Genomic DNA, 18,383 nt, shown 5'->3' on the forward strand with positions numbered 1-18,383 from the left:
AATAGTTTTTGTTTTGTTTTGTTTTGCTTTGTTTTTTTGTTGTTGAGATTTACTTTTAACATTACTCGTACCGCTAACAAAATGAAAATGGGTTAAAAACTGCTTAAATGCCCTCATGCAATTTAAGTTCATTTAATTTTTGTAAAAATTAGAGTTATCAATCAAAGTTTCAATCACTTAAAATATAATAACAGTAAATACTCGTACATAATAAAATTTTCTCTTTTGCTTACTCCATGGTTTAACATAAATTGTTTATATATATTTCTTTATTTTATTTTATTTTTTATTTTATTTTATTTTTTTTTTGTTTGCATTCTTTGTTTTGACTTTCTGCTGTTTTTTAAAACCAAAACACAGTACAGTGCACTTAAATTTAATTTAATATAATTGTTTGTTTGTTTGTTTTTTTTGTTGTTTTTGTTTTACTCCTTCTTTTTGCAATGCAACTTACTTATAGACTACATATAGTTTTAACTTTAAGCTTATGATTATACGACGTCGCTGATTGTTTAGTGGGCTGTTTTGTTGTGTTTCTGTTTCGGTTTCTCTTTCTCTTTCTGCCTCCTTCCATTTGAAATTGTAATCTCCATTTGTAATAATTAATTTTATAGTTTTGCTTGTTGTTAATTAAGTTTTAGAATTTCTGCATTGTTAGTGTTATGATAGACTTTTGCGTATTGTTATGTTATGGAAACAGTAATGATAGATTGAAATTGTTGCTTGTATATAAGTAGCTAGAGCTCTTGCTTCGATTGTTGCTGCTGTTGTTTGATTTGGGTTTGATGGGTTGAGTTGAATTGAATTGAATTGGTTGGTTGGTTGGTTGGTTGGGTACGCTTCTCAATTGAAGTGGGTGTGATGGCGATTGCCCGGCACGCCGCTTGTACTACGAATTATAGATTGTATCTGTTGCTGCCAAAAGAACTGCTGCCGTAATGCATAGGTGCTGTTGGCACTTAGTCAAGTTCATTGAACCTGACTACGGGTCGGATTCTAGATGTTCGACTTGGAGAAGCTCACGCGCAAATGGTTGGACTCGGACAGCTGATGGTTGTGCATTTTGATTAGTGCCAGCACAGCCTCCTCCACCGACGACAGCTGCAGCAGCGCCATCTTGCGGTCCTTACTGTAAGTGCATTGCAATGCAATAAATAATTAAACATTTTTTTGAATCTACAATTGACAAGTATTTGTATTAGTCGACTTACGGGAAAAACTTGAATGCTTTGACTTCAAAATTATTGGAGGTGAAGGCTTCTTTGATGTCATCCTCGGTGCAGGATGAGCTGTGAGTTGCGAAGACAGAAATAATATTCGTTAGCGTAAATTAACACCTATCGATTTAAATTGGCATGCTGTGCGTCTATAGATATCGCATAAGCAGAACACCGAAACAGCAGGCAGGCCAAAAATATATATACAGGCTACAGGCTTGGCAAAAAGCACATAAATTCAAACGACAGCCGCCATCCCCACACAAAAACCTTGCGGGGCGCTTTGTCATATTTGGCAGACAAAGCGACGCGGGGTGTTTGCTTCTGACAATGGCTATGACTGTAGCTGGAGCTGGAATTGGGGGCTCTGACTGAGTTTGGGACTTGGGGTTTCAGTTTCGATGCTGCTGCTCATAACGGTAATTGTAATTGCCCGCGTGGCGCTGCTGATGGAAAACCAACTCCAGCTGTGCACGCGTATCTATTGCAGGACGCCTTTAAACGCTAGACTCGAATCCTCGAAGCACGAGGCTCGTAGCTCGTAGCTTGTAGCTCATGGCTAGCTGGTAGTGGAGAAGAATGGATACTCACGGAATGTTACTTAAATGCAGTGTCGCCGATGGCGGGTAGATGTTTTGATAGTTCTTGCTGCCGGGCTTTTTGAAACGATGCAACGGATTCTGGGAGTAGTCACGTGTGAGGCCCGCGTCCGGCTGCCCTTCCTTGGGTAGCTGCACGGCCTGATGTTTGCTGGCCATGACACGTATTGGCTTGCCCCATAAACGTAATTTATCAAGGTGAGACATGGCTGTAAAAAGAAAAAAAAAAATACAAAATAATAGAAAAACACAATGTTAAAAACGTTGAAGCGAATGGTAATTCATGAATTTAGTGGAAAACTTTTGCCTCGAAAGCTCATTCATCTCGTGTGGGTGATAGAATATTTGTTCATGTTTTCTTGTTGCTGTTGCTGCTGTTGTTGTTGTTGTTGTTGTTACTGTAGATTGTAGATGTTGTTCACATGTGTGTAGATGCAATTTACTATGCTGTGTACACGACTATATATGTGCTGCTGTACAAGCAATAAAATTACATTGACTCACCTACACCTACACTCACATACGGACTGGAAAGTCAGCAATAAGTGCAGGCAAATATTTACATACTAAAATGTAACTGCAACTTTATCAATGTCGTCTGCCTTTGGTGATTTACAAGCAAATGACTCGCTATAAAATGCATTTGCCCACAAAAGTTTGCTCCTGTTTCAGTTTCAGTTTCGTTATTTTATTTTATTTTACTTTTTTATTTGTATCTGGCAACTCTGAACTCCCATCGAGGGGTGGCTTCCATCGTTTATTTCTATCATACTCGCAATAGTCATAACACCTGCGGCTCAGATCGGAATAGACAACTGCTGCACAACATACCCAGTTAAGCGAAGTAAACATTGTTGCTGTGTTCATATTCGTTTTCGATTACGATTACGATTACGATTACGATTACGAATGCGAATGCGATTTCAATTTCGATTACATTTTTATTCAATTTGTTGTAAAGTCACGCTGGGACTTTGTTCATTCAAGCACTTGTCCCTTTTCTGTTTTCCTTCTTTTTTTTTTGCATTATTTTAATAAATTATATAAGATTTTTTATCATTTTGCGCAGTTGTCAGGCAGTGGGGGAGGGAGGGCTAGGGAAGTGCGTGCAAAGGATGGGATGGCATCGTGTAAAGTTGCTTATGTTTTATTGTGAAATAATATGCTTACTCAGCCGTTTATTGTTTGCCTAATGGATTAAATGATTTTACAAAAAAATAAGGCTTGAAAATATAATAAATTGTAAAATAAAAGGCAGTCGGCAAAGGACAACGTGAAAACGGGACAAACAGGACATAAGGCCAGCCGAGCAGCAGCAGCAGCAGCAGCAGCAGCAGCAGCAGCAGCAGCATCAGCAGTGACAAACGCTTCTGCCATTTTGCCACATGCGTCGTGTATATAATATGACAAACACTTGTAATAAAGATTAATGTGCAGCCAAAAGAGACTGTGCTTAGCTCTACTCTGCTCTGCTCTGCTCTGCTATCCAAAAATGTTGGGACCAACTTTGCCTATCATCTCAGCGCCTTTTGAAAATGTGCTGCAGCTGTGCTCGTGGTGGCTCTCGTGGCTTTGGGCCAAGGGCCCCAGCTCAAAAAGTATCTTAAAGTTTTAATTACCAGCCTGACCAGTGGCAGCAGTGGAAGGACAACGACAACAACAACAACAACAACGAATCATTATTAACTCACAAGGCAAAAAGAAAAAACAAAACAAAAAATATAAGTATAATATATATGTATATAAAGAGTGCACGCACAGCTGAGCACCGTATAAGACCCGTAGGATCAAAAAAAAAAAAATGACTTAGTAACGTCGACCTAAAACCTCAAAATGACTTGTAGATGTGCCTGTTGGGGGGGGGGGGTTTATGAGTGTATAAAATGGGTTAAGTCTCTTAAGCAAGCAATGCGAAGTAATAATAATAATGATGCAGCAGTCACATCTCAGTTATCGCATGAGATCTAAGTGAATTCTTGACTTCGGTGCGATTGATTGATAACACCAGCTAAGTTATTCAAGTTGTAGTATGATTGTCATAATATTGTTACTATCGCATTCGTAGGAAGACTGTTCGTCAAAAAACTTTGCTGGCCTAAACACTACATAATTAATTTGAGTCACATAGCGCTGGGCGCAAAGTCATTCAGTGAGTCACTTAACGCAAAACTTTATCAAAACTCTTCAGACAAGTTGCCTTATCGAGCCATAATCTATGAACACACAAACAAACACATGCATATATTAAGCACACATATGGACATATGTGTGCGAGTGTGTGTGTGTGTGTGTGTGTTTGTTTGTTTGTTTTTATTGTAAATGCCGTTATGCGTACGCAAAATATTTTGTAGTAATTTGTGTAGCAAAATTTCCCAGATAACAACAAACAGCAGCAGCAGCAGCAGCAGCAGCAACAGGAGCTGGAGCTGGAGCTGGAGCTAGAGCCATACGACAGTGGGCGGCAGCTGTGCGTGTGCCTATAAATTTATATGAGAGTTGTGTCTATAGTTTGTAATAAGTTGCGCAAAAACTTAATCCCGGCACGGCAGACAACAAATGGCGCGCATCCAGCAGTTGCTGGAGAAACAGCATTTGCACAATGTCGACATCGTCGCCAACACCAACACCAACACCTATTGCCTGGCCGAAGAGCCCATTATAATATTTCCCACACACAACACACACACACACACACACACACACACACATCCATTGACATACACAGGCAAACACCTCAAGCTGGTCCGCAAGAGAGGAGCACCGAAGCCCGCCCAGTGCTTATTGTTTTTTCATTGTGTGTGAGTGTTTTTGTCTATTTGCGCTTTGGCTTTGGCTCTTGATTGCTGTCGCACTTTGTTTAGTCCGAGTTGGGTCCTGCCTGTCTGGCTCGTACTACTCTAGTCGCTGTGTGTGTGTGTTCTCTGCTGACTTCATTTACAAAAAAAAAAAGCAGAAAAAAAACCCAAGTTTTTTCGCCTTTACGCTGTAATTCGTATGCCGAGTGTGCAATTGTAACCGTATTTTTTGCGCAACAACAAACACCGCATAGTCCTCTTGCGAGACACTTTTATATGCATGGGGTATGAAGAGCCAGATTGGGTGGCAGTTGGGCGCGGGAAGGGGGAGGGGGATGGTGTGGGGAGGGGTGGGGTGGGGTGTTATAGGACATCTGCTGCCCGGGTAATAGACTGGGCCGGTCCGGGTTCGGTAATCGTCTTTGTTCTGCCAGTTGGAGTTCCGAGAGTTTTTGGGCAAAGTAACGAATGAATTTGTTAATATTTTATGAGTGCATAAGTGCGCACTCACCGACCAACAGCCAACACCCAAAAACACACCTCCTGCACACACACACACATATACACACAGTGCTAGCAGCGGACTCCACCTGCACAAATGGATGGACGGACGGAAGGATGGACGGACGGAAGGATGGACGGACAGACGGACGGACGGTTGGACTGTAGAGGAGGAACAGAACACTGGCCGTAGTCGAACTTAGCCGGAAGTGTTTGCCATTTGGCAGCCCTCGCGGCACATTAGTAGTCTATATGTTGACGCAGCGCCATTAATATTTCCACATACCAGCAGCAAATGGATGTATATACTTGTTGTGTGTGTGCGAGTGTGCGAGTGTATATGCATTGGTTGTACAATAATTTGCTTGTCGAATAATTTTGGTTTGTTGCGTGACTTTTGGTGGAGGCATGTCTGCTAGAGTTCCATCAGTTGCATCACGTGCTGTGGCATGCCACTGTTGTCAACTCACTGAGAACTTCAATTAAAAAAATCTGGATGTAGAATAAAATATGCAGCTGATTAGCAAGCTATTTAAAAAAAAAACTAATGAAACTGCACAAAACGTAAATAATGAGAAACAAAGAAGTGAGGCAGAGTTGAGACAAAGCATTTATGGCACTAATTAAGCATTATTCAAAGCTCAAAGTTGGAATGCTTTTTCGCATAAAATAGTACAAAAAATAAAACAAAAAAATTAGCAACTTGTTTGCATAAAGGTAATTGCAAAAAATTAATCGAGTTAAGAACAAAGCATATTTTTAACAGGTCATCAGAGCCAATGTGAATTCTACTGCGCGTGTTGGTTAACCATTTATTTTTTCGAATAGGTTTTCTCAAATAAAAACCATTAAAATTGTGAAAAAATATGCGGATGGCATTAACTTTTGCAGTGGATATACATAAATGTTGGCCGGCCAGCTGCCAGGCGCATAATTTGCTGACAATTTCCGTTCACCATTTAAACATTCAGTGCTAAATGTTATTTTTGTTGTTGTTCATGCGAAATGCATTCATTGCACTAATTATATTAATTTAAACTTTACTAATATCAATGACTTCTGTATGTGCGGAAAACTGCCAACGTTTTTTCGAAAGTATTACTGATTAATTTGCATCTGTATTTTGGTTGCCCTCAAGCGGCTTAAAGTGAGGCATATGGCATACGGCAGATGGCAGCGCATCGCCATATCGCAATAAGCAGCTAATAATGCAAAGACTGTCGTCGATGCATCATGCTGTGCATGACCAAAACATTCTCTCACACTGCAAATGCTTAAGGGACTGATTAATTGTTAATTAAGCGTTGGCAGCGGGGCGCAAATTTGATAGATTTAAAGTAATTTCTCAGATGAGCTACTGACCAATCTCCAATCTCCTACAGAGAGGAGACTCTCTTTGGCCATTGCTTGTCGAAGTATTAAATGGAATAAAACCAAATTGAAATTGAAAAGGTGTCGCTGTCAGAAGCTCTGCTTGTTTTTCCTGATATTCTTTTCTTTTTTTTTTGTTTTTTTTTTGTCTTTGTGTTTTGTAATAAAGTGGAATTTGGCACGTCGGTTCGCTGCTCTTAACGCCTCGCAATGCGCGGCGATTTTCATTTCATTTAATGCGCACACAAACTGCCAAAGGGAAGAGGGGTGGATGGGATGCGAGGGAATGGATGGGATGGACGTCGTCGGCAACCTGACAATGGCAAAGTGCACACAAATAAATGCAATAAAATGATTGGCATGTCCCGCTGAGCAAGCGCCGAATACGAGCTGGCATGGGTCAGCCTCTTGTTGCCCCCAGGGATGACCCCAGCCACTGGGACAAGGCACTGTACGGCAATCGGGCGGAGAAGCAACAGGACCAGGTGTTGGACAGGCGCTGGTAATAAAGCGCTTATAAAATTTCATTTATGCGCACGGCCAGCCAACCGAATCTCTCGGCTCGACTTGCCCTTTCGCTTCTCGTCGCTATGCTTTACTACTCTTTAAAATAGTATATATATATATATATATATATATATGTATAACGCCATTTCTCTTGTTTTAACAATTTTTGTTATTAATACATTTTGTTTGTTGAATTTGCAGCTGCAAAAACAGCAAGAACAATACGCTGTACCGGATGCCAAAGGTATGCGGAGATTGGAATTTCATGTTGCTGGAATTTTTCATATTAAACAAGCTGCAAATTGCAGTTGCGCCGTAGCTGATGACGTTCCTTGCATTGCATTTTATTTTTTATTTTTGTATACCCTCTATACCTATAAAGGTTAACAAAGTTGTTTGTAACAGCCAAAATTATGAGGCTTCTTCAGTCTAAAAGTGATTTAAGTGATCTTCTGTCTGATTTTAAATCAATTTCATATCTTCCATCTCCCATTCAGATCACTTTTTTATCCTACTGGCATATCAAAAAAAATATGATGAGAAATGTAGATGGAAAGAATCAAACTGTCTACAGGGTATGTACTTGTTGAGATAACTCAACTGGAGCAATCTTACGGGCTTTTTTTTGTATATTATATTTTTGTTGTTGTACTATCTGATGCGCCTCTTACAGCCGCAAACGAGCGCAGATTTTTCATTACTTTTGCGCTGGCACGCGGTCGGTCGAGTGGGTGGTCCTGTGGGTTGAAGGTTTCAGCATGTTTGACTTACCCAAATAAGCTTGCTGCGGCTCTGCCATTTGTATGAGGGCCGAGTCCTTTTTGTTGTACAAAATCTTTACACGTTGCACATCGCCGTATACACCTGTGAATTGCGAAATGTTTGGAGATTATTAATACTGAACTCAGTTGATTGCAATGCCGTTAAGATTATGTTTATTAAAGTAAAGTACAAAGCAAACTTAACAATAACATATAAAATGAGGCATTCTGCACACACACACATTGTAGCTGCTGCCGCGATGAGAATCTAATGAAAACATGTATCGAAATATCTTTACTTGTTGCCAGAGCCAATGTTACTCAATCCTCATTTTTGCGATGCAATCTACAAAGTAGAGCGGGGCCATAAGACGCGACTTAAGCGCCGCTCAATTCAAATGGCGGGCCAGCAAAATTCGGACAGCTCCGAGCGTTTTATGCAGTGCGCAAATGTTGCTGCCGTCAGAGGACGAAAGTTTTACACGCCACCAAAAAGCCATAACGTGTAAGAAGATGGCTGTACCTCCAACGACCCCCCTCCAACGACCCTTTCGCGCGGTGCAGTCTCGCAGGTGCGGCTGATGCTGCTAGGTATTATTGCTGGAAGACGGAGCCGTTAGTATCATGTACGAAACTCATAACTAGCTCAATAAGTTTTCTCCAGCTATTTTTTACGACCGACTCCAGCGGCTTCAGCGCCACTCCATATCCACCTCCGCCATTTTGGAGCTACAACTTTGGCTCCGCATTCATATCCGGCTGCATACTTTTTAAGGCTGCACCACGCGGCTGATTTTACTGCAGTCAGACAAGGTGTAAGTGTGAAGTTCGCATGTGATGGGTGTGGTTTGCTAAGTTTTCGCTGCTGAGCGCGTTATTGAATTGTATTTTATGGCTTTACTTACGCGGCGACGCCGCAAACTATGCAATATGCAACGAGTCCAGTCGCTGGTGCTCTTAGCGCCATCTTGGGCCTTGCCGAACTTTAAGATACTTAAAGTGCTGGACAAAAGCATTGGGCTAGTGATTTCGTTGCGTTGCTCATTGGATTTGGCTTTGACAGCTGTCCGGTTCGTAGGTACTAGGTACTACTACGCTCGCCCTTAACGTTCCATCTGCCAGCACAGAGGTCCAGCAGTCCGTGTGTAGCCAATCAGCGGCAAATTTGCAGCAGGGCGCAAATTGCCATCAAGCATAAAAAATAGTTGTTGGGAGCTAAAAGGTCACAGCAACGCCCCACTTGCCACCTTGCTCGCCTCCGGCCCGCCCCTGCATACGCCCAATGCAAACAATGTAAAGTGCAGTCGCCCTCGGTTGCCCAAGACAACAAATCGAATAATGCGAAAAGTAAATTTTCAACTAGCCCTTCCCCCAAAAAAACTAAAAGCTGAGAAAAAAAAAAGGACTTTGCTGAATGCAGTGGCAGTAAAAGAGGGCTGCGAGTGGTGGTGAGAGGGAGGGTGGAGGTAGCGGAGGGGCCGGAGGGGGCGGAGCGCTAACAAGTTACAAAAGTAGCAATAGAAATGCAGGTAGTAAATAGTGCGGGAACGGCGTATAGTTCAACAGTTGGCAGTAAATCCATTTTATACAGTCGACTGACTGCTCGACTGGCTGACTGCACAGCACAGCACACCAAAGAAACGAAACGAAACGAAAAAAAAAAAAAAACGGAAACTTGACTTATGCCAAACACCGAAAAATTTCTTTTGCTTCAAATTGGCTTGCAGTAGCAACAATTGCAGCAATAAAGCAATCCAAGCGAGCTAGTAAGTTAGCCAGTCAGACTCAGGTCCATGCCAACGAGCAACGTACGTATCTGCCAGGCATTGGCTGTGAAGCAGCATATTGACTGTCAGTATTCTGGCAAGCAATGCACCAGCATCAGAAGCAGAAGCAGCAGCAGCAGCAGCAGCAGCAGCAGCAGTAGCAGCATTAGCAGTAGCAGTGGCAACAGCAGCATCACAACTTACCGTCCAACGGGGCGTGTGAGCAACTGCTGCGGCTGTAGCTGTTTGCCGGTAGCCAGTTGCCATGTAAAGTGGCTGCAGGCATGAATATGAAGGCAGACCGCCCTCAGCCAACCAGCCAACAAGCCAAGCCAACCAGCCAGTCAGGCAGGCAGTCAGCCAGACTTTATAATAATTTATTATCGTAAAAAGATTTAGCTATATTTGCACAGACATGCGGCTGACTTTGAATATGTTTGCATACTTTCTGACGTTAGCTCGTTCGCTGGCTCGTTCGCTGATTCCCCGGCGGCCCATTAGTCGTATGTTTGAGCGTACATTTTAGATGAAAAAATATCGCAGTCATCCGTTGTTAAATGCAAATGATCTGTGGCTTGTGGCCCCATAGAATATGTATAAACTTCGTGGAAACTGGTAATGGCTGAGTGAGTGAATGCTGGGGCTGATCTAGTTGAGTTCCTATAAATTCTGAGTGCTGAACTGAACTCAACTGATGAAATATATGTGCAAGGAAACCTACAACCAACAATCAACAACAAATCACGCAACTGTTTAGCGAGTGTTTCACTTGATTTTTAAAACCATATCCTCACACACACACACACACACACATGTAGCACGTGCAACCCAAAATTTCAGCTAAACAGCTAAACGAGACCTGTTAAACTATGAAAATATTCGTTTAAAATTTTTTGCACATATTTTTCCCTTTTTTTTTTCCGGTCACGGCACTTTATCAAAAATTCACCCAACACAGCACGACCTCTGGCAGGCTTCTTGCCAAATGTAGCATATAAAGTTTTATGAAATTATTTGAACGCCGAGCAAAAATCACGCACAAACATTTCGCAGCGAGCTCATAAAAATTCAATTAAACACGTTTCAACAATATTTTCGGCAATGATATAAATTTTTAGCACGCCATTACAATTACATAAGCCGATTACCAATATGCACACACACACACACACACACACACACACACACACATGCTCACACACACACACACACACATGCACACACTCACAACAATATGTTCCACTAGACGATTTTCAGACTGATTAAGTTTTTATTGTGAATGCAAAAAAGAGGGTCAAGAAAATGCGAGCGCCCCAAAAAAGTAGGCAGCAGTTTTGATGCCATAAATAGGCTCTATTAGAATGGCTAACAGCCCAAGTGGCAGGTTTCATACGGCATGTGTCAAGTGCCTAAAAAGCGTGTCATAGTCATCGTAGCATTGAGCAGGGCAGCTGCCGGGTCGCTCGATTGAGCCGTTGGGGCTGAGCTGGGTTGGGGTGGGCTGGGCAACAACAAAGCGCTGTCAAAACTAATAAAATGTCTGCTTTAGAAAGGGTTGCTCTGCTGTCCTTAGGCGTGAGTCTTTTTTTATTATTCTTTTTTTTTTTTTTTTTTTTTTTTTTTTTTTTTTGGGCAAAGCTTGATCAATCTAAAGGTTAGCGTTTGAAGTGCGCTGTTTGCGGGGGGCGTTGCGAGCTTTTCGTTTGCCACTTTTATTATTTGATATGCAAACAGCTTTTAGCCAAGAGCAGCTAGCAAAAAAACAGCCAGCAGCAGACAACAAACGTTAGCTAGGCCAACAGACGTTGCCATGATTGAAGTGCAAAATGTGGCACCTAAACGTGGCCGTCAAACATTGGTGTTCGCGTCATGTGTGAAAATTGTGGTTACGTGCGCCCAGCTCCTTGCTGCCATTAACATAACAAAAGGCGCTATATGTGTATATAATATATGTATGTATGTATGTGTGTGTGTGTGTGTGTAAGGACAGTCATCTCCTCGTTTGTCGTACAACTTGCCTCGAGTGGCACTGCCCCACTCTTGGCCAGGGCCGTCATCATCGATGGCGTTGCGTTGCGTTGCTTTGCGTCACTTTCAGCTACTTGGAAATTCAAAAGTTATTACATAAAATTTTAGCGCTGCCATTTAGTTGATTGCTCGCTTATGCTAGTCAGACCTATCTGGCCTGGTCCGCCAATGCTTTCATGTCGTCGTTGTTGCTGACTTTATCTAAATCTATTGGCACGCAATTCAGAGTCATAGCCAGACCATGAGCCTCAGCTCAGCTCCGGAGTGAGCGTGAGTAGTGAGTAGTAAGACGCTTAAGAGGACCGTCCGCTCAGCTTATCGACATCTCTATCGCTTGCTGTGTGCAACGGGGCGTATGATACTCGTACATTTGAAAATGTTCTGCTTCTGCTACGCTTCGCTCGCTTTGCCCGCAATACCACTACTCTCTCTCTATCTCTATTTCTATCTCACTCTCTCTCCCACTCAGTGTTCAAGCGCTGGTGGCGTTAAATCAGCAATCGAAGCTTTATTAGCACTGCAGGCAGCTGCCAACTGGCGACTGGCAACTGGCAAGTGAAAGGCAACTGCTGCCAGTAGCTGGTTGCAGTTAGTCTTAACTGTGGCTAACGAGCTGCTGATAGGATTTACTGTGGCTCAGTTGCTTTAAGCTGCCCTCCAATGTAGTGGTTGTGGGACGCCACCCACCCACCCATCCCGTCTGGTGCTATGCGGTCAGACTGTCTTTATGTGCATTATATAGAGTCACTAATAACAACCACATTAGCAATAACAATAACAACAATAACGAGAACGTTAATAACAGAAACCATCCAGAGCAATAATCATTTCTCAGCAATAAATGCGTTTGGCAAATTTTTGTTTACTTTATTAGCGATAAGACCAAAATGCTGACAGAATGTAAAACAATTTGTAAATAAATACCACACAAATGAATACGTTTGACGATGTACGAGCACATGTGTGGTGTTCATATATTCACTTGTACACAAAGACAAGCAGCTTAAACCACAGGCAGTCCTTGTTTTTGCCCTCATCACCCGCTCTGTGGTTGCGTTTGTTTGGCAAAAGTTTATATTTGGGTATTTAAACTCAAATTAAATGCATTTTCATGCAAACAAAGAGCCGCACAGAGAGTGAGAGACACAGAGAAAGAGAGAGACACAGAGAGAAAGAGACAGAGAGAGAGAGAGAGAGAGAAAACACATGTCTATGTGGGTAAACAAGCCGCAACAAGAACCGTTTTGTGTCACCAGAGACAAAGGCGGCAGCAGACTTAACAGTGTTGTGCGAGTAAGTGTGTGTATATATATGTGTGTTTGTGTGTGTGTGTATGTGTGTGTGGTAGGCAAGTTTGCTGCTACAGCACAAAAATGCATTTCAGTATGTGTGGCTTGCCAAGTTTTGTGCGTTTTGTGCTGTTGCAGCACAAAAATGCCATCCAGCAAAGCAGAGGGCAGCGGCAACAACAGCATTTTGTGTTGCAGCAACAAATCCATTATACTGCAATTATGCGCCACACTTGGCAGCAGCTATAATAACAACAAAAACAATAATAATGTGTGGCTAACAAACTGTGCAGCTCGTTGCGATTCGTTGTAATCGAAGTATTTTGGTAATTAAATAAAACAAACAGATTGCGAGATGGCAAGGGAAGAGACAGGGACAGAGAGAGAGAGACAGAGAGAGAGAGTTATATGCAGCGCATGTAAAAGGTCAAGTCCAAATGTAATAAAATGGTATAACAAGCAAAACACATACGAACACACACACACACGAAGAACACACACATTTGAACAATGAAACAAAACGTTGTCGACCAGGGGAAAGTTGGAGCAGCAATTCAAACTGCAAACCCCATTAACTTTACAAAGTTAGTTAAATTCATTTGGCAAACAGACATGCCACATACGACAAAAAGCCAGCAAGGAGACAATACAAGCCACACCGCACCCAAATACCCACCAATTGAGTTGCCCAACCACTCAACCACTCAACCACCCCCAAAAAGAACGAGCGACGAAAAGTCACAAGTAAATTTTATTTCAATTGTAAAGGCAACAAAAACTGCAAACTGTGTGTGGGTGCGAGTGTATAAAATGCACACACACACACACATATGCATACAGACAATGAGAGGGTAAAAAGGATCAAGGGGGAAAGACAACACACACACACACACACGCACACACAAAGGCAACAGCAACAAGCGCAATGATAACTAAATAAATGGACATTTTTATAGCTATGCACTTCCGCACTCAATCTTTTGTTGTGCGAGCCAGCGAGTGAGTGTGCATGCGTGTGTGTGTGTGAGTGTGTGTGAGTGTTGGTTTGTTGCTGTGGCAGGATGAGCGCCATGTTAAAGCATGTGTCCTGTGTATATGGATATATGTGTATGCATTTGAACTGAGCTGAAAGAGAGAGAGAGAGAGAGAGAGCGCGCTGCATGCTTGTGTAACAATGGGCAAGTGTGGCAAGCGTAGGGGGTCATGGGTGGAGGGGCACGGAGTGGAGCACACTTAATTCATGTAATTTTACATGCACACGAGCATGTCGCAGACAACGGCAGGCAAGCATCCAAGGAGCAACAGGATGCCGTGCAAGTGTGTGCCTGAGTGCGGTTTCACTTGTTGCCCGTTTGCCACTGAATGCCTTTTTAATACGTATGCAATATGTATGTGTGAGTGTATCAGTGTGCGTGTGTGTGTGTGTGTGGATTGTGTAGATTTATGCAAGTGCATATATTTTCATTTTCATTGTTTTACAATTTGTAAGCACAACTTATGACAGGATAAATGGCAGAAGGCTGCGACTGCATATGCAACTGTTACTATCTCCCTCTCTCCTCACTCTCCCCATCTCCCTCTACCTCTTTCTCGCTCTCGCTCTCGCTCTCGCTCTCGCTCTCGCTCTCTCTCTCTCTCTCTCGCTCTCGCTCTCGCTCTCGCTCTCGCTCTCTCTCTCTCTCTCTCTCTCTCTTTCTCTTTCTCTTCATCTTTGGCTGCGTGTGCAACCAAATACCTGCAGATTATGCTGAGATATTTGCGACCAGCAAAACTATTTCAATTTCAAGCTGATGGATTTGCTGCCCCTGGCAAAAAGCTATTAGAAATCCATTTGTAGTTATTCCAATTGCAGCTTCATGTTTTTCAATTCAAAAAGCTTTAAATAAATATATATAAATGTTTTTAGATGCATTTTTAATGCATATCTACGTTGTTATGACAAATATATTGTTTGGCTTTATTTTCCTTACATGGCATTCATAAAATAAAGGAGCAACAAATCGAATAGTTCATTTTTATTCACTATGAAATAAGAACGTTTACAGAATTCGGACCGATTCTGTTGCCTCTTCTTAAGATGGGCTGCCTCAGCTAATGGGATAGCAGTCTAAACCATTTCAAATTTACAACTCAATGAAAAGGATCTTCCAAAATTGAATCACATTAAAATGGTTGTTATTTGACATGAGTAACTATTTCCAATCGTACAACTTATTGTTGCTGCGTTAGCTGATTGGACAACGTTGCACGTCATGTGGCTTAACAATTTTCTCTGTTGCATAAACAATTTGTATTTTTGAACAGGTTTTTGTTCAATATTTTCAACATTTTGATGGCCGCTTGTCGTGTATTTCTGCAATGCTATTGTTCGGTTTCTTCATCCGCACCCACATTGTTTTCTGTGTGCTCTGTGTGCGGGTGTCTATTCAATATGTACATATATAAATAATTCATGGCACTTTTCCTGATTGCACGTAAATGGCGTAAATTTCAAACGGAAGTACGACAACAAGACACGTTTACGTTTAAAAAGAGTAAACGTAAATAGTAGAATTCGGGTTCGGATTCGAGTTCGAGTTCGAGTTAGAGTCTATAAGGAAACGGCAGCTACAATGTGTGGCTCGATGCCAGTGGGTTGATATTTTGGTAGCTGCTTGATTTTTTTTTGTCTAAATTCAATAAATAATCAAGTGAACTACTTTTAAAGTGGTCAAGGTTTGCCACTTGTTTGTGGCATACAGCTGAGACAATAGCTCAGCCACACGGGATGCAAGGCAAGGCAAGGCAAATTATAGCAAGGCAGCAAGTGTGGTAGAAGGGAGAAGATCAACTAAAGATTGGATGCATATTAGTTATTTGCCTCGCTCAATTGCATTCTGCTTAGCTGAGCCATTGACTACGTTGGCTCGGTTACAAGTTAACAATTTACATATATAAGTATATATAGTATATAGTTTGTATATTAAAGTATGTATATGGTTTATGGTATTTGGTATTTGGTTTTTGTTTTGTGCAGACGTACCAAAGAGGGTAAATAGAGCATCAGGCGTGACCATCTACAGAGAAAAAGAGAAAATAGAAGTTTGTCGTCAGTTAGCGAAAGTTTTGCTTGTAGATGTTTTAAAAATAATATAAATCATAAATGATAAATGATAATAAACAGGAGAAATAATACAAAATAATAGTAGCAGCTAAGCAGTAATAAAATAGTCATTTTTTGATTGATTCACTTTTTTTTTTTTAACAACAATAACCAAAAGTGGAAAATAATCTATGATCTGTGAAAAGGTACTCGCTTTTCAAATGTACAATATACAAACATAAACTTAATATTGAGAAATTTAAATAGGAAATAAATATAAATAGTATGCGGCTTTGTGAAAAAATGCATAGACGAAATGCAAACTAATTAGAGATCATGTACGAGTACTTTTGCAATAAATTGTGAGCAAATAGATAGTATGGCTAGCACGTGGGCATATTTGTTGTTGGTGGGAGGGGGGAGGGGGGTCGCTACTTAAATGTTCGTATACCTTAGAGAGTTGTGAATGAAAAGCACTTACCTCCTCATTTAAATTCGAAACGAGCAGCACATTCGAGTAGCCGCGCATCGCTGGCGCGGCTGTTTGCAGGGCGCCACTGTTGGCCAGAGAGAAGGCGGCCAGATTGGGCAGGGCGTTGCTGTAGCCGCCGGTGAGGGGTGTGCCCAGGCCCAAGGCGAACGGCGGCAGCACGCCGGGTGCACCCAGACCGTTGACTGAAACATACAGATAGATAGATAAGTGCCATAAGAGCGTTAAGTTTCGCTTACAGGTTCAGCTATATGACAATTGCATGCGGCTTAGTTTCTAAACGAATCGATAGCGAGTGTAAAAGACAAAAAGTCGAAAATCAAAGCATTGTATGTATGTATGTATGTGTATGTATGTATGTATGTATGTATGTGTGTTTGTGTGTTTGTGTGTTTGTGTGTATGTATGTATGTGTGTTTGTGTGTAAGCAGGCGGCATTTTAAGCACAGAAATTAAAACGATAATAGAAGGAAATTGTTTCGTTTGTGTTACCTATTTTATCACCTGTTAGTGAGGGGCGCTGGCGGGCAGCAATCAACAGCAGATCATTGGTATTCATTAGGCCGCCGGCGGTGGGCATGAGATCGACGCCCGGCTCGCCCGGTGGCAGCGCCGGATTCGTAAAGTCTCGCGACTTATCATTGTTGTATTTCACATTCAAGGCGGTCAATTTGCTGTTGTCAATGCGCAAAGTGCAGCAGCCATTGTAGATATTCTGGCCATCCAATATTGATTTGGCCTGTTGTGCTGAATGGGCATCCGGATATTGGATGAGAGCCTGTTATTAAAAAGCATACATATTGATTAGATTGAATGACGATATAGATAATGGCACTTATAAATGGCAATTGTAATTTTAGTCAAAATTATTTACCTGGAATGAATTGTTCTTGGTGAAGGTAACGATCTTTAGGACCTTGCCGAATCGCTGGAATATCTGATGCAAAATGTCCAATGATACGGGATACATCAGTGTCTCGACAATAACGCGCAGCACGGTGTTGGGTCCGCCAGCTGCATTGGTATTATTGCCGGCAGCTGAGGCATTAACAGCGCTCGTATTGTTCTGCAAGATTGCCACAGTGCTGCAGTTGCTGTCGCCAGAGTTGTTGGCATTATTGCTGGTCGCATTGGCAGCGGCGCACAGCGGCAATGGTGAACCACCGGCGGGCGATTGAATGCGATAGTCGCTCTGCACCACCGAAGAGTTTTGCTAGAAGAGAGAACAAAAAACGGGAGAAGAAATTTGTTAAGTAAATTGATGGCTAAAATCGTTTGCTGCAAAGTTTTATTAGTTAAACGCTGCACATGGCAAAAGTTTGAGCATTAATCAAAAAACTTGGCATGCAACAAAACAGCACAATTTATGCATAGCGTTCAGTTTTTCAGGCAACTAGGCAAAAATATGCTAAATATTTACAGGAGCAGCAGCAACAGTATAAGCAGCAACATGTAATGGCAACAGGATGAAGCATGGCCCGCCCAGCAACATAAATCTCAATCAAAATCAATAATATCAAGTACCGTAATAATAAAAGGAAATCAAAGTGCGGAGTGAAAATGGCAGGATGCTATCGCATTGGGACGCAAGGACGCAAGGACGCTAGCATGTCGGTCCGCAGGAACGCTGTCAGGCCGCACGCTGAGCGGCAAAACTTCTTGCGTGAAATATACACGTTCTATCGGAAAACAATTTAATGACATTCGGAAGTAAATTTATTCCTATTCGTGCTGAATTTTGATTTCGAAAATCATAACGTAAACACATTCGACCGTCCTTAGCAGCTCGGCCCGCTCCTTAACAGCTCGACGCGTTTTTTTTTGTGCGTTTGTCAGCAGTAGCAGCCAAAAAAAAAAAAAACAAAAAAACAAAAAAGTTCTAGACACACGTGGAGCCACAATCCCCCCCAGGCGTGCCATTTGTTTTTGCTACCTCTTGCTAGATAAATTCTCGTAGACGAAACAAAAGCCAAAAGC

At 41.9% G+C, this 18,383-nt stretch overlaps 1 protein-coding gene across 8 annotated transcripts in view; it reads right to left on the reverse strand.

Moving 5' to 3' along the window:
• Window positions 1-289: 289 nt before the first annotated feature.
• LOC6568284 (polypyrimidine tract-binding protein 1) overlaps window positions 290-18,383 on the reverse strand; it is a 167,642-nt gene continuing 149,548 nt past the window's right edge. For 5 of the 8 annotated variants that reach the window (XM_032740721.2, XM_032740723.2, XM_032740725.2 and 2 more), the window contains 8 exons: window positions 17,281-17,619; window positions 16,899-17,184; window positions 16,398-16,591; window positions 15,857-15,890; window positions 7,762-7,854; window positions 1,809-2,025; window positions 1,212-1,289; window positions 586-1,129 (listed from right to left, as the gene is read on the reverse strand). In XM_032740721.2, coding sequence (XP_032596612.1) covers window positions 997-1,129; window positions 1,212-1,289; window positions 1,809-2,025; window positions 7,762-7,854; window positions 15,857-15,890; window positions 16,398-16,591; window positions 16,899-17,184; window positions 17,281-17,619 — 1,374 coding nt within the window. In that variant the 3' untranslated portion in view covers window positions 586-996. Of the gene's footprint in view, window positions 1,130-1,211; window positions 1,290-1,808; window positions 2,026-7,761; window positions 7,855-15,856; window positions 15,891-16,397; window positions 16,592-16,898; window positions 17,185-17,280; window positions 17,620-18,383 lie in introns of all 8 variants that reach the window. The other 3 variants (XM_032740728.2, XM_043214837.1, XM_043214836.1) reach the window with 2 other exon arrangements.

This window comes from Drosophila grimshawi, unplaced genomic scaffold (genome assembly GCF_018153295.1).
Source record: "Drosophila grimshawi isolate 15287-2541.00 unplaced genomic scaffold, ASM1815329v1 contig_311, whole genome shotgun sequence".
NCBI classification, from domain to species: Eukaryota; Metazoa; Arthropoda; class Insecta; order Diptera; family Drosophilidae; genus Drosophila; species Drosophila grimshawi.